The 16,439-nt window shown below is 43.7% G+C and overlaps 1 protein-coding gene across 3 annotated transcripts in view; it reads right to left on the bottom strand.

Moving 5' to 3' along the window:
* Positions 1 to 11,244, bottom strand: part of LOC101115694 (cytochrome c oxidase subunit 7A-related protein, mitochondrial) — a 38,910-nt gene extending 27,666 nt beyond the window's left edge. For all 3 annotated transcript variants that reach the window (XR_009599847.1, XM_060412234.1, XM_004005996.5), the window contains exon 1: positions 11,118 to 11,244. Coding sequence is in view for 2 of the 3 variants with exons in the window: in XM_060412234.1 (XP_060268217.1) it covers positions 11,118 to 11,189 (72 nt within the window). In the remaining variant the exon portion in view is untranslated. The remainder of the gene's footprint in view (positions 1 to 11,117) is intronic.
* Positions 11,245 to 16,439: the final 5,195 nt, after the last annotated feature.

Genomic DNA, 16,439 nt, shown 5'->3' with positions numbered 1-16,439 from the left:
ATGGAGCAACTAAGCTGGCGTACCACAACCGCTGAGCCTGCCCTAGGGCCCCAGAGACACAACTACTGAAGCCGTGTGCCTAGAGCCTGTGCTCCAGGAGAGAAGCCGTCGCAGCGAGCCCACTTGCTGCAACACTAGAGAAAGCCCACGCAGCAAGAAAGGCCCAGCATAGCCAAAAGTAAATAAATAAATCTTTAAATACACACACACACACACACACACACACACACACACACATAGAGACAGAGAAATAAAACAGGAAACCTCAGTGTTCTCGTGTGACGTGTTGATGGCAAATGCAGGGTGGACCGCATGAAGCAGTGCGCGCCTAAGGTGGCGTCTGGTACACAGCAGTAGTCAATAAATGTAAGCTGAATGAGACGCTAGGAGGCAACCGCTCCCCCGGCCGCATGAATGGATAAAGGAGAACACACAGTCTCACTGCTAAAAGGAACCTGAGAGGGGAAGAGAAATGGAGCACCGGTGCATGCTGCGATATGGATAAACCTCACAAACATACACTGGGGAGAAGCAATCAGTCACAAAAGGTCACAAAGTTTATGATCCCATTCATACGAAAGTCCTGAATAGGGATATTTACAGAAAGTAAGTTAGTGGTTACTTAGGGATGGGCTAAGGAAGAGGTGGGTGATGGCTGATACAGCTTTCTTTCTGGGGTGATAAAAGTGCTCTAAAATTAACATGGTGATGATTTCATGTTCTCTGTGAATACACTAAACCATTTAATTGTACACTTTAAAATGATTGAATGTATGATATGTGGATTATATCTCAAGAAAACTGTTTTAAAAGGAAAGCGAAAGTGAAGTCACTCAGTCGTGTCCAACTCTTTGCGACCCCATGGACACCAGGCTCCTCCATCCATGGGATTTTCTAGGCAAGAGTACTGGAGTAGGTTGCCAGGAACCTAAGGGCAACTCTGGGTTTCTACCTGATGGAATAAACCTACAGTGGCAGATAAATGATTCTCCAAAATAACCTGCAGATGATATTAAGGAACTTAAGGGTCACATTAAGGAACTCCTTTTTTTAACCCTTTCATATTAAATTCTAACTCAGAAAAATAAAATCTTAAAGTTAGAAAGCAAAGTTCAAGTTCATCCATTTCACAGATGAAAAAGGAAACCTTTTGCTCATATTAACAGAGTTGTCAGACTTTTCTTAACCTCTTCAAAAAAAAAATTCTAAGTTTATCTATAATTAACAAGAGACCTAAAAAATAAAATAAAATAAAAATAAAAATAAAGAGACCTAAAGATCACACTGTTACTTTCACCAGGCAAGCACTGGGATCAACAGAGCAACAGAAAGGTATTAAGGTAAACTTGGCTTCCATTTCTTCTGACAGGATCCCATAAATGGGAATGATTCATGGCCTTTTTTCTGTCCTGTTTTCACTCATTTAACATATTTTACTGAGGACTTCCGTGGTGGCTCAGACGGTAAAGCGTCTGTCTACAATGCGGGAGACCCAGGTTTGATCCCTGGGTCGGGAAGATCACCTGGAGAAGGCAACGGCAACCCACTCCAGTACTCCTGCCTGGAAAATCCCATGGACGGAGGAGCCTGATAGGCTGCAGTCCATGTAAGAGTCGGACATGACTGAGCGACTTCACTTGACTTCACTTCACTGAAGACTTACTCTATAATGAAAATACATAATGAATAAGACACAATCTCTGCCGTTACGGATATTAATGTTATGGAATAATAAGCCAATTATCTACTAAGCTCATGTTATGTGCCCAGCATCATGTTAAGAATTTCATACGCATAATTCCACTTAATCCCGACAGCAATCTCAGTAAGGTGTTACCTTTCCCTTTTGACAGAGGAGAAAACTGCGTCAGAAAGGGTGACTTGCCTGAGAACACATAAAAAGACACAGATCTAGGGCTGCCCGGTGATTCGGTGGTCAAGAACCTGCCTGCCAGTGCAGGAGGCATGGGTTTGATCCCTGATCTGGGAAGATCCCTCATGCCTCGGAGCAACTAGCCCATGCCACAGCTACTGAAGCCCATGCTCCAGACCCCAGGAGCCGCGGCCGCTGAGGCCCACACCCCCTAGAGCCTGCGCTCCACAACAAGAGAAGCCCCCACAGTGAGAAGCCGGCACAGCCACCTGGAGAGTAGCCCACCCACCGCAGCTAGAGAAACGCCCGAGCAACAGTGAAGAGCCAGCCCAGCCAGAACAAGCAAATTTAAAAAAAAGACCCAAGTGTGGCCCTGGCACTCAAGTACTACCTGCCCATGCTACCTCCCGTCAACCACTGCTCAAAAACGACACTTACAGAGAAAGTCTGCTTGCTGTTAGTCTACATCTGGACTACAACACACTCAGAGACTCAGGAGTCAGAGACAGGGACAGGGGTTCCAACTACTGAGATAACAGATATAAAAGATATAAAAGATCTCTCTTGAAGCTAGAGATTAGACATTCCCTTACCATTTTGTGAACTCTTTGTGTTTTCTCCTAATGATCACTTCCCCTCGAATTGCAAAAATTTAAAAACACTTCATACCAAGCAACTTCCAAAATGGCTTGAAATTAAATTCACGTTTTGATAGGACTAATGTGAGAGCACTTTTAGATAGGATTACACCTAATTTCTTTGTGTCTGCTCACCAGTAAAGTTATTCAAAACTACAGCAAAGTTTTTGAACAAGATCATCTGAAAACAGGAATATCAACCACCTAAACAGTTTTATATAATTCCATATTTCCATTTATAACATTGTAAAAATTTAGAATAAGTAAAGTCACTCAGTCATGTCCGACTCTTTGCGACCCCATGGACTGTACCCTACCAGGCGTCTCCTTCCATGGGATTCTCCAGGCAAGAGTACTGGAGTGGGTTGCCATTTTCTTCTCCAGGGGATCTTCCCGACCCAGGGATCGAACCTGGATCTCCTGTATTCCAGGCAGACGCTTTAACCTCTGAGCCACCAGGGAAGCTTAGAATCCTAAAAGTTTAGAATATTAAATATTTAAATCACCTATAATCCCATTATCTTATCTGATCAATTACTGTGAACTGTATATTCTCCTCCAATCTGTTTCATAAGCATAACCTTATGCTTTTAATCTTTATAGTCACAGTGCAAAACCCCACATTCTGCTTTTCTCACTTGTAATAAGCGTCTTTTCAGGTTCTTACACAATCTTTACAACTAAATTTACTCTTCACATCAACCCCATAAATTAAGTATTATCAGCCCAAATAACAGATGATTAAAAGCTCAGAAATGCTGTAGTTAGATGAGGTTCAAATCCACATGTTTATTAAACCATACTATCAATAATAAGCTGTCTTGGCCCCAAAGGTAAAAAGAACGGATATGGTGGTAAGTACTTCACCCTCAGTTCAGTTCAGTTCAGTTCAGTTCAGTTCAGTTCAGTCACTCAGTCGTGTCCGACTCTTTGCGACCCCATGAACTGCAGCACGCCAGGCCTCCCTGTCCATCACCAACTCCCGGAGTTCACTCAGACTCATGTCCATCGAGTTCATGATGCCATCCAGCCATCTCATCCTGGGTCGTCCCCTTCTCCTCCTGTCCCTAATCTCTCCCAGCATCAGTCTTTTCCAGTGAGTCAACCCCTCACATGAGGTGTCCAAAGTACTGGAGCTTCAGCTTCAGCATCACTCCTTCCAAAGAAATCCCAGGACTGATCTCCTTGCAGTCCAAGGGACCTTCAAGAGTCTTCTCCAACACCACAGTTCAAAAGCATCAATTCTTCGACGCTCAGCCTTCTTCACAGTCCAACTCTCACATCTATACATGACCACTGGAAAATCCATAGCCTTGACTAGACAGACCTTTGTTGGCAAAGTAACGTCTCTGCTTTTGAATACGCTATCTAGGTTGGTCATAACTTTTCTTCCAAGGAGTAAGTGTCTTTTAATTTCATGGCTGCAGTCACCATCTGCAGTGATTTTGGAGCCCAAGAAAATAAAGTCTGACACTGTTTCTACTGTTTCCCCTTCCATTTTCCATGAAGCGATGGGACCAGATGCCATGATCTTCGTTTTCTGAATGTTGAGCTTTAAGCCAACTTTTTCACTCTCCTCTTTCACTTTCATCAAGAGGCTCTTTAGTTCCTCTTCACTTTCTGCCATAAGGGTGGTGTCATCTGCATATCTGAGGTTATTGATATTTCTCCCTGCAATCTTGATTCCAGCTTCTGTTTCTTCCAGCCCAGCATTTCTCATGATGTACTCTGCATATAAGTTAAATAAGCAGGGTGACAATATACAGCCTTGACGTACTCCTTTTCCTATTTGGAACCAGTCTGTTGTTCCATGTCCAGTTCTAACTGTTGCTTCCTGGCCTGCATACAGATTTCTCAAGAGGTAGGTCACGTGGTCTGGTATTCCCATCTCTTTCAGAATTTTCCACAGTTTATTGTGATCCACACAGTCAAAGGCTTTGGCATAGTCAATAAAGCAGAAATAGATGTTTTTCTGGAACTCTCTTGCTTTTGCCATGATCCAGCGGATGTTGGCAATTTGATCTCTGGTTCCTCTGCCTTTTCTAAAACCAGCTTGAACATCTGGAAGTTCACAGTTCACGTATTGCTGAAGTCTGGCTTGGAGAATTTTGAGCATTACTTTATAGCATGTGAGATGAGTGCAATTGTGCAGTAGTTTGAGCATTCTTTGGCATTGCCTTTCTTTGGAATTGGGATTAAAACTGACCTTTTCCAGTCCTGTGGCCACTGCTGAGTTTTCCAAACTTGCTGGCATATTGAGTGCAGCACTTTCACAGCATCACCTTTCAGGATTTGAAACAGCTCAACTGGAATTCCATCACCTCCACTAACTTTGTTTGTAGTGATGCTTTCCAAGGCCCACTTGACTTCACATTCCAAGATGTCTGGCTCTAGATTAGTGATCACACCATCATGATTATCTGGGTCGTGAAGATCTTTTTTGCACAGTTCTTCTGTGTATTCTTGCCACGTCTTCTTAATATCTTCTGCTTCTGTTAGGTCCAGACCATTTCTGTCCTTTATCGAGCCCATCTTTGCATGAAATGTTCCCTTGGTATCTCTAATTTTCTTGAAGAGATCTCTAGTCTTTCCCAATCTGTTGTTTTCCTCTATTGCTTTGCATTGATCGCTGAAGAAGGCTTTCTTATCTCTTCTTGCTATTCTTTGGAATTCTGCATTCAGATGCTTTTATCTTTCCTTTTCTCCTTTGCTTTTCGCCTCTCTTCTTTTCACAGCTATTTGTAAGGCCTCCCCAGACAGCCATTTTGCTTTTTTGCATTTCTTTTCCATGGGGATGGTCTTGATCCCTGTCTCCTGTACAATGTCACGAACCTCATTCCATAGTTCATCAGGCACTCTATCTATCAAGATCTAGAGCCTTAAGTCTATTAATCACTTCCACTGTATAATCATAAGGGATTTGATTTAGGTCATACCTGAATGGTCTAGCAGTTTTCCCTACTTTCTTCAATTTGAGTCTGAATTTGGTAATAAGGAGTTCATGATCTGAGCCACAATCAGCTCCCGGTCTTGTTTTTGTTGACTGTATAGAGCTTCTCCATCTTTGGCTACCCATCATTAAACCCCCCCAACAACTGAAGGGCAGTCATGTGTCCAGTGTTTCAAGGCAGCTAGGTAAGACTAGCACTAGGGTTCTCAAGAGCAGACCAGGAAGCTGTATTTACAGGAAGGGATCTAGAGCAAATCCCTTCACCTATGTCTCTTCCAGGGCTATGGCTGCCCCAGCCTATAATTATGAGCCTCAAATATGCCCCTCATCTCAATAAATGACAATGCCATCCTTCCAGGTACGTGGGCCAAAAACCTTGAAATTGTTCTTCATACCATTCACTCGCACATTTGAAAATACTTTTGGTTCTGCACTCAAATTATATTTAGAATCTGACCACTTGTCACCTGTCTTCACCAATCCACATCCTGGTCCAAACTCCTAGATTTTTACAACAGCCTCCTAAGTGCTCACCCTGCTTCCATTCCATCTTTCCTGCCTTGCAGTCTACTCTTAACACGGCAATCAGTAATTGTGTTAAAACAGAGGCTGTCACTACCTAACTCAAACCCTCCCAAAGGCCTCCAATCCCCCTGAGCAAAGCTCAATGAACTTCAAAGGACATTCAGAACCCCATGAGACGCACCCCTCACCAGCCCCCACTTTACACCATCCTCGTTCTCCTCCCCAGAATTCTGGAAGAGCCCTTTACGCCTCCCAAGACCCAGGCATGTTCCCTCTGCCTAGAATGCCCTCTCCAGGTATTTACATGGTACGCACCCTCACCTCATGTCACCTTCTCAGTGAGACCTCCCCTCACCACTGTTTTTAAACACTGCATGTCCCGCTCCATACACTACTAGCCATCTCTCCCCTTCCCTGCCTTATTTTTCTCCATAGCACTATGACCATCTAACATACTCTCTCCCTCCCTACCACAATGGAAGCCCCACAAGGGCAGGATTTAGGCATAGTCTGTTCACTTTTCTTACTTCCCAAGACTTAGAAAAGCAACTGGCACAGAGCACATTTAGTAAATATTTGCTGAGTGTACTAATAAACTGAGGAAGCCTACCGTTTCAATGCTGTGTAGACTTGCAGGTTTCAGAACCAAAGTCATGAAAACCAGCATTTGATGGTAGAGCCTCCCACACATCCCAGAGCGACAAGCAAACAACTGAAAGCTGTTCTTAAAATAAGCGGACTGGAGACCAAGCAGAAATCACAGTATCAAATCTCTTAGCTATTTCCACAATCACTACCTCTCAAACTGATGAAGAGCCATCCACCTGTTAACCACGTTTCAGAGCTGAGTTCTTCCTAGTCTATTTTAGCTGCTCCAAGTTTTTACTTTTAAATTAAACGTATGACTTTTTTCACCTCAAAACTGATTGGCCCAAAGTTTCCCCTTTCTTTTTATCTTTTAGGTTTGAGGAGGAGGAAGAGGGTGGAGAAATAAGAGAAGTATTCCAAAAATGTTTTAATTTTTAAATGATAGAAACTTAGGAGTGCTTTCATTCTGATTTAGGACCACAAACAAGTTTCAACCTGCAGTGATCGAGTCCTTCATTTCTAACTGCCAGCTAGGTATCACCACCGATATTTCCTGGCGACTTCACACTCAAGAGTGTTCAAAATTCACCCAGCTGTTTCTCACAGAAACACCCCTGTTTCTGCGGAAAGCACCGCCATTCTTCCATTACCCAGTCATCCTGAAGTCCTCCTTCCTCATTTCCGAAATCTCCTTCAGCAGGTGCTAAGTACTCACCCTCCAGACCTCTAATTCTCCCTCTCCTCTTACTGAGAAGACCCCGAACTCTTCTATGAGTACAAGGCGTCCCTGGCCCTGGCCTCTCCCAGTCAGAGTATCTTTTCAAACACAGTTCCGATGATGATACACACGCCGTCATCATCAACCTGTCATGAAACTAAAGGGAAGACGCATGCCCTTGTTTCAACCTCTGGACAAGACTCAACCACAACTTTCCGCATCCAGTTGCTTTGTAAATTCCTATTCATATCTCACAAAAGTCCTTCCATCATGTTCTACCTCCATCCAGCACAGCCAAAGTGACCTACCCAATGGTTCCCTTGCAGCCCCAGTCTTCCCCTTCATTCTCGCAATTCCCTTAACCTAGAATATCCTACCATCTTAACGAGAAGAACTGCTGGATCATATGGTAAATCTATGCTTCACTGCTTTAGAAAATGCCAAACTGTATTCCAAAGAGGCTGTAGATTGTACATCCCTACCACAGTGTAGTAGGGTTCCAGTTTCTTCACATGCTCACATTCTGCTGTCTTTTGTCTTTTAAAGCAGGTATGAAGAGGTATCTCCTTGTGGTTTTGATTTTTATTTCCCTAATGACTTATGATGTTGAAAGCATATCTTTCCAAACGCTTCTTGGCCTCTATTTCTGACACAGGACACAGAGAAGTAGGGAAAATGCTTTTCACTCAACCACTGAAAAATACCCTCCCAATCACTTGCCATCAGGTTGACATAAATCTACCTGTACTTTTGTTAGAGAACTAGCTTTTCCATTATTAGGTTACTCAATGCATATTAGAGTATTCACTTTACATAATACTGAAAATTACAAACATCAACATTTTACATTTACAAAATTTGACACCTTAAGTGTTTCCAAGAAATAAAAAATTGAACTACTCCTAATAACCAAAGTCAAAATACTTGGTTTGGGGATATCAGTAACAATCACTCTGAAGTCTACAATTCATATAAAACCTGGACAATATTGTTTCTTTCAACATAACTTAAATCCTTAAGTAACTAAGAAGTTCAAATTCTCAAGAGAAACACCAATTCAAGTAATGCTAGAACTCTGAAGTCCTTATCTGTACCAAATGCATCTTGGGGTAGTATCTGCTCAAAGTGCTAATTTAATTTCAGGATTGTCAGTTTTAGTTTAAATTTTCACCTTTTCTTACTAAGTAAGAGAGTCCTGCGGACAGCAAGGAAATCAAACCTGTCAATCCTAAAGGAAACCAACCCTGAATATTCTTCTCCTGAGGGCAGGAGAAGAGGGCGAGAGGATGAGATAGTTGGATGGCATAACTCAATGGACATGGGTTTAAGCAAACTCGGAGAGATAGTAAAAGACAGAGAAGCTTGGTGTGCTGCAGTTCATGAGGTCGCAAAGAGTCAGACACGACTTAGCGACTAAAAAACAACAACAACAAAAATCTAAATTATGCTAAAACTCTATTAAAAGAAATTCTACAACCAATGGAAAAGATCAACTGTGATATTTCATATAATGAAATTCTGTACTGCAATAAAAGGAATACACGTAACATGAATGAACCTCAAAAATACTGATAAGAGGCTTATACAAAACAGTACTGTGTGGTTCCATTTATATGAAATTCAAAAACAGGCAAAACTATCTATATCTAGTGATATAAAAAAGAATAGGAAGATGGACATGGACTGACAGGGCAAGCACAAAAAGGAACTTTCTAGGAGTGATGTACTGTTACATAGTTTGTAAGTGCGGGTTACACAGTGTGTTTGTCAAAACTCAAATTGTAACATTTTAAGATCCATGTGCTGGAAAATACACATCTCTATAGTAGAAGAGTATTTGCTTTACAGCAGAAGCCAGTATGAATAGAAATGGTTATTTCTTATAATCTGCAAAGCCAGTCACTGTTGTCAATTCCTTCTAATCCTCAATTGTTTTTCTGATAAATTTTCCTCCTCCACTCTCCTTTCTCTTGAGAGTCCCTTGGACTGCAAGGAGATCCAACCAGTCCATTCTAAAGAAGATCAGTCCTGGGTGTTCTTTGGAAGGACTGATGCTAAAGCTGAAACTCCAATGCTTTGGCCACCTCATGTGAAGAGTTGACTCACTGGAAAAGACTCTGATGCTGGGAGGGATTGGGGGCAGGAGGAGAAGGGGATGATAGAGGATGAGATGGCTGGATGGCATCACTGACTCGATGGACGTTGAGTCTGAGTGAACTCCGGGAGCTGGTGATGGACAGGGAGGCCTGGTGTGCTGCGATTCATGGGGTCGCAAAGAGTCGGACACGACTGAGCGACTGAACTGAACTGAACTCTCCTTTCATGTTTCTGCAATCTGATCAAAACTCCATCATTCTTTCCCAATGTGGTCCCTGGACGATCTTCTCCCACCACAGCTTCTACTACCACCTATGGGCTGAAGACACCTAGATCTATTAAACTTCATAATCATAAACCCAGCTGCAACCAGACAAGACATATTACCATGAGCTCAATCTGGACCCTTACTCCCCAACCCCACACCCCAAAGAAACTTGCCCTTTTTCTTGCCCTCCTTATCCTGTGATGGTTTAGTCGCTAATTGGTGTCCGACTCTTGCACTGCACGGACTGCAGGCCGCCTGGCTACTCTGTCTGTGGAATTTTCCAGGCAAGAATACTGGAGCGGGTTGCCATTTTGTTCTCCGGGGGATCTTCCTGACCCAGGGATCCAACCAGGGCCTCCTACACTGCAGACAGATTCTTTAGGTCTGAGCCACCAGGGAAGCCCCATTAACAGCATATCTATTCTTAGACTGAAATCATTCTTAAACATCTCCCCCTTGAGCAGTTGCAGTGTTTCACAGAATGAGGAGGAGGTTAACAATGGAGCATTCTTTACATCCCACCTAGGGCCCTTACTATTCTATCCAGTTCTCCAACTGCATATCTCATCACCCCTTTCCTACCTACTCTGAGGATGAGGAATGAAAATGTCAGACCTAGTTTCCAGACAACAGCTTATCCAGTAACAGCAACCTGCCAACGATTGCTAGTCACCCTGACACACACTTCATTTAATCTGTATTACCGCTGCTCTAGAGAAAACCGAGCTCACGATAATGAAAGCAGCTAAACCAAGATCAGAGCCTAAATTAAGAATCTGGGACTCTAAAAGCCCTTCACCTCTACACTATAAGCTGGAGACTGATCCTTCAATTCGCTCAGGCAAAATCTGAGCGAACTCGCAATGCTTTCCAAACCATTCAAAAGCAACCCTCAACCACTTTATAGCTGGGGAAATGTCAGCTCTTTGCACGTTAACTACGAAGACTCACCCAAACATTTGAATTAACTCATTAAGTCTCCTAATTCTGATCACACAGCCCCTCCTGTCCTTATGGCTTCCGTTGTTGCCGTCACCCCAGCTTCCAAATCTGGTGAATGGACGAAACTGTTTTAGGCTGCAGCAGGAGAGTGACAATGGAGCATGAGGCGCCTGAAAGGCTGGTTCTCCTCTCAAAGGGCAGGGCCAAACTTCGGACTCTGGCGGGTCCCATTCTGGCCCCATGAGCCACTCCCACGACCCATAAGCAACGACCTCGGGAGTCACCTTGACTCCTAGAGTGCCAGGCACAGCTTCCACACCAGACACCAGCTAGCCAAGGGAGCAGCTACAGAATTAGGAGCTCCATGGCTGCAGCAAGTGGGTGAGAAGAGATGAGGGGCTAAGAAAACCGGAGAGCGGGCAGAAGCCTCGCCTGGCTCGGGTGCCGAGACTGCCAGGAGCACCATGAGACCCGGGCCGCTACTTCTCCTGTCCGAACCCGCGCAGCACTACCCTTACCTGTGGGCTATAGGCGTCGGAAGCCCATGCTCCAGCCAACTTCTGCGTGAAGCCACTGAACTTATAATACATGACGCCCCGTGTGGACTTCCCGCAGCCACTGCCCGCGCGACTGCCCCAGAGAAGGACCCCGCCTTCCCGGGTGTGGGCCCAAGTCTCAGCCTAAGGACCCTGCGTCAAAAGGCGGGCTGCCCGGGAACCGCCTAACTTAAAACATGCCCTCTTAAGCCACGTAAGGGAACAAAAAGCCGTGTTCTCAGGGCCAAAAAGGCAAAATCCAGCTCTACGGCGGAAAGCCGCTGTTGCACGGTGTGCAGAAAATATAAGCGTCCTTCTTTCCCTCACGTTTAAACAGATTCGGGCAGTGCCAGGACACCCTAAGAACTGCGCAAGCGCCCCGCAGATCTAGCCGGAGGCTGAGGGACTTGTCAGGGTTGAGGGGGCGGGCTCGGGGCGGGGAGTGGGGCGGGGCCTAGGGCTGCAGGGGCGGGGCGGGAAGAGCACCCTCCTTCCTTCCCCGAGAGCCCCTGCTTCCGGGCAGCCTCCTGGTAGTTTTTTGAAAGCTTCTCCACCTTTACCAATCTTAACTCCTCCCCTACCTAGGTCACCTTGTGAAGCGTCCTGCTCTCACTCGGTTGGCCCGTAGCTAGGCTTCTCTGGCAATCTAGGAGCAGTATGGAACAAATAAAAATTGGAAACACCTCCTCTCCTGCAAGCTGTTGGGGTTTCACCCCAATAATACCAATGTATAAAGATAGTCTCCTGAGCTTTATGTAGAGGAAATACATCTACATTTCCTATGAACTTAAGGCGCAAGCACATAAATTTTGCATAGTTCTCAGAACTGATTGTTACTCTTGCCTAAGCTTTATGGGAACTGATTATTCATCCTTTTCGTGGGCTCTGCCCTTGGAGATAAATGAGGTGGGGAGTGGAGGGGAGGTGGCCCAAATATTTGAAAACTCTGGAGTTTGAGCCTGAAAGAACAGGACTACCCCTTTCAGTTCTGGTAGTATCCACTTCAGTTTTAAAATGTCTCTGGAATCTCCACTACATGCAATGTACTGTATAAAAGGAGTATACAATTCATAGTTTCCTGTCTCCTGGAATAAAACAAAGCCTGTCTTTGCTTTATCATCTAACCAGAGGTTTTCACAAGTGTGTTATAAGTGCATTTATATGGCGTTCATGAAAGCATGTGGCAAACTGATGGGTAATACTAACCTGTATATAGCATTTTCCATAAATAAACTCATTTAATCTTTACAACAATCCTATGAGATATAGGTGCTATTATTGTTAGGGGAAGCACACTGACTGAAGCCACCCACCCTGGCCTGGCACCATAGTAACCATTTGCATGAGTTGTTTTAGGACAGGAAGTCCTGGTAAGGAACACGGAACTAATAAGCCACCACCAACTGGAAGAGTTCAGGAAAGGTCAAAAGGAGACACTGTGTGTCCGGCCACTTGCCAGAATCCTTCTCTCTGGCATCCGTCTTGGCTGAACAAGGCGTGCACCACCAGGAAGGATTCTGAGTCAGAATGACTGGCTAAAGACAACCCAGAAACTAGACTGCGAGCCACGTGGCAGAGCTGTTCTCCTGGGTTCCCTTACCCTTCTGCTCTCTACCAGGGTGCCATTTCCCAATAAAATCTCTTGCTTTGTCAGCACATGTGTCTCCTCGGACAATTCATTTCCAAGTGTTAGACAAGAGTCCAATTTCGGGCCCTGGAAGGGGTCCCCCTTCCTGCAACATTATCATCTCCATCTTACTAGACAGGAAAATGAAGCCCGGAAAAGTAACTTGCCCGGGTCAGCTATTAGTGGGTGGCAGAGTCAATCATCTGGCTCAAGAATCTGTACTCAGGCACCGTGTGTGCTCAGTTGCTCAGTCATGTCCAGCTCTTTGCAACCTCCTGGACTGTAGCCCACCAGGCCCTTCTGCCCATGGGATTTCCTAGGCAAGAATGCCGGAGCAGGTTGCCATTTCCCTCTCCAGGGGATCTTCCCGATCCAGGAATCGAACCAGCATCTTCTGCATTGTCAGGCAGATTCTTTACCACTGAGACACCTGGGCAGCCATTCTTAAGCACTACATAACAGATAAAGTAGGGGGCATTCCTGGTGGCTCAGTAGTAAAGAACCTGCCTGCAATTCAGGAGATGCAGGAGACTCATGTTTGATCCATGGATTAGGAAGATTCCCTGGACAACGGCATGGCAACCCACTCCAGTATTCTTGCCTTTCAAAGAATCCCATGGACAAAGGGGCCTGACAGGCTTACAGTCCATGGGGTCACAGAGAGTTAGATGCAACTGAACACACACACATACAATAAATAAGTAGATATAACTCCACGCTGAGAAGAGGCAGATGCAGGGTGAATACTCCAGAGCTAGGATGTACACTAGCATCCCAGCTTTAGCAGGTGTAAGCCCAAGAGCCCCAAGTGTTCAGCATAGAATATTCATGTGATCAACTAGTCCAAAGTCAACTACTTTTATGAAGCAGCATTGTGATATAACAGAAAGAACACGTGATTTGATTTTGAGTCACAGTTTCTTTAAGGCTGAGTGATTGCAACTAGTTATTTACATTTTCTGAGCCTCTTTCTCTTCTATAGAGTAGGAATCATCATCATTAGAATATCTTCCCTCACTAGTGTTCTGAGAATCAACAGTTACACACGTTACGTTGCTGATCTTACCTTTGAGTTACTTTTCCATGGTTCTTGGCTACATATAAGAATTCTGCACCACCAGGATTTCATCAGGAAGCCCAGCGGCATCTCCCTATCCAAATTTCCCCAAAATATAAGGATTGGTACAGAATAGACTAAATCAGACAGCTTCAGATATACTGGACTGCACCTAATGGGAGTTCTTGGCTAAATTCTTACTTATGATTTTACTAATACTGCTAGCTAGGTTACTTGTATTTTACCTGTTTTACAAAACTGATGTTTCTTACATTATCAAATGTATGACTGAGCCTCTGATAAAGTGATAGTATATAAAAAATTAAAATTAAAAAAAGAATCTCAGTTAATTTTTCTTATTTAAGTTAATTTAGTAAATGCTGGAGTCACTCATACAGCAAAAGGAGAATGAGCTTGTTAGCTAATACTGGGTGGAAAGAAAGGTCTTTCATAGAGTTTAGACTGAGAAGAGAAATTTAATGATTTGGGACAGCTCCCTAGCTCTAACCTAACTGTCTTTTAGACATATTTTGGAAGAAAAAGGTAGAGAACATCCCCCAGCTTTTAGCAGCACTAAGGTGTACCAGCTTCTTGAAGTATAAAGGTGCCTGTCAACACTGATTATTTTCTTAAAGTTCCTGCCATCTGATTTTAGATTCTGCAAGACATAAATTAAGACTCCTGAAAATGTTACAACAGCCGGGCTGTTCAGTGGGAGATAAAATGTCAGTAGCAGAGTGTGGGTTGGGATGTCACATGGAGTGGCTGATCATAGGAAGATTTTGTCTCATTTCCCAAATAAAACGCAGCACACTCTGACAGCACTAAAGCACCCTAGTCTCATTCTTATTTGCATAATCCCACCCAACATCAAAGCATGATCTTTCTTCAGATCATGATCCCTTCAGGTCGTTTCCTGGATCCTATTCTGAAGGGAAGTGACCACAGCTCCTAGTGCAAAGAAGCTTGTTAATTGTCAAATGATTTGAGTGAGTGCAAATGCCGGTCTGGCTCCCAGTGAGTCAGAATGCTGCTGCCTCTCCATTTGTGAGGGCTGCGTGCTAATGGCCTCTTGCAGGTCGCTCTGTCAAAGCCCTCAGGAATGCACGGAAGACCAATATAAATTTTAAATTGGTTGTGCTGAATGTTAGATAGGAATGCATCCTTGTGAAATAGTTCCTAATTTTTTTAATTCTCCAATTTTCTCAGAATTGTTTTCTTTCTTTCTGTTTCTCCCCTCCCCCTTCAGTTTTTGGCTGCATTCCAAGACATGTGGAATCTTAGTTCCCTGACCAGGGATCAAACCCATGCCCCCTCCACTGGGAAGCAGAGTCTTTAACCGCTGGACTGCCAGGGAAGTCCCCAGTGTTTTCAGAACTGACTTGTAAAAATTTGACACTGAGTGGGTCTGCCAGAGTTAAAGTATGTAAGCCCTGTAGTTGTTGAGGTCACTGTGGACCCCACTTGCTGATTCTTTCACTCCTCCCTTGTCTTTAGAAGGGTTCATGTATCACCTGGCTCTGGTGTCACCAGTTGGGAGCAGAAATATGACCGACGAGCATCTGTTCCAGGATGATTTATCATGGAGAGGGTCTCTCTCAAATAAGGACCTGCAGAAGGTCCTGCTTTCCCCCACTTTACTGTTTCTTTGCTGCCAAACCTGCAAACTGTAGAACCTTTCTAATCTGGGGAAGCACGTTTGTGGACGTAGATTTTGCCCATTCTAAGGAAGTTTCCCTGGTGGAAAACAGACTATAATAGTCTACCCTCTCTTTGGCAAAAAAGAAGGTAGAGGGAAAACATTTTCCTGGCATTTAAAACCACTAGCGATATCCCCAAGGAAAACATCCCCAGTAAAATACTGGAAAACAAAATGGAAAGCTACATGTACTTTATGATTTTCAGAACAATAACACCATTCGTGCAATTATTCAGTAATTTTCATGTGGCAGAATTAGAAATCTCAGCTGTCATCTCTTAGTCTTTTTGTCAAGTAAAGCCCTATCTGCTATGGCAATTTTATGTTTGTCTTTGAAACATGAAATCTAGATTATATCAATATGGTTGAAAAACAATTAAACCTTTGTTAAATCATGGTATTTTCATAGCAAAGGAGCTGAAGGTCTGAATGGTGCATTTCTTACCCAAAAGTGGGGAGCAGCAGCTGGGATTACAGTTGCTGAGACAGCTTTATTGCAGTTTGGGATGAACATACTAACATCAACTCCTGCTCTGACCTTCTCCTTGTTGAATGTCAATATGGTGTGTGAAGCTGCCTCACTTTTGCCTGCATGATTTTCCTTATGTGCAAGTCAAAAGCACATCCACAGAGATTATGGATTTAACTCAATTTTGACACATCACATTTCATTTCGCTGGTGAAGAAAGGCTGAGGTGTGAGTCATAATTTATTTTAAATCATCTTAAATACACTTAATTATGCATAGAAAAAAGTTGAGATCCAGAACAAGATTCATGCAAATTTACATGAACATCATCTATAAGAATATAGAATATGTAATGTTATCTTATACATAAAATGAAAAGGTTAGCAATGGCCTTCTCCAGGTTGAGGTTGGAGGGTGGTCCCTAATGACTGGAGATTCTCACTGTCTACCTG

This window comes from Ovis aries, chromosome 3 (genome assembly GCF_016772045.2).
Source record: "Ovis aries strain OAR_USU_Benz2616 breed Rambouillet chromosome 3, ARS-UI_Ramb_v3.0, whole genome shotgun sequence".
Classification (NCBI taxonomy): Eukaryota; Metazoa; Chordata; class Mammalia; order Artiodactyla; family Bovidae; genus Ovis; species Ovis aries.
Note: the sequence above shows the minus strand (reverse complement) of the source record. Positions and strands in the feature narration are given on the sequence as shown.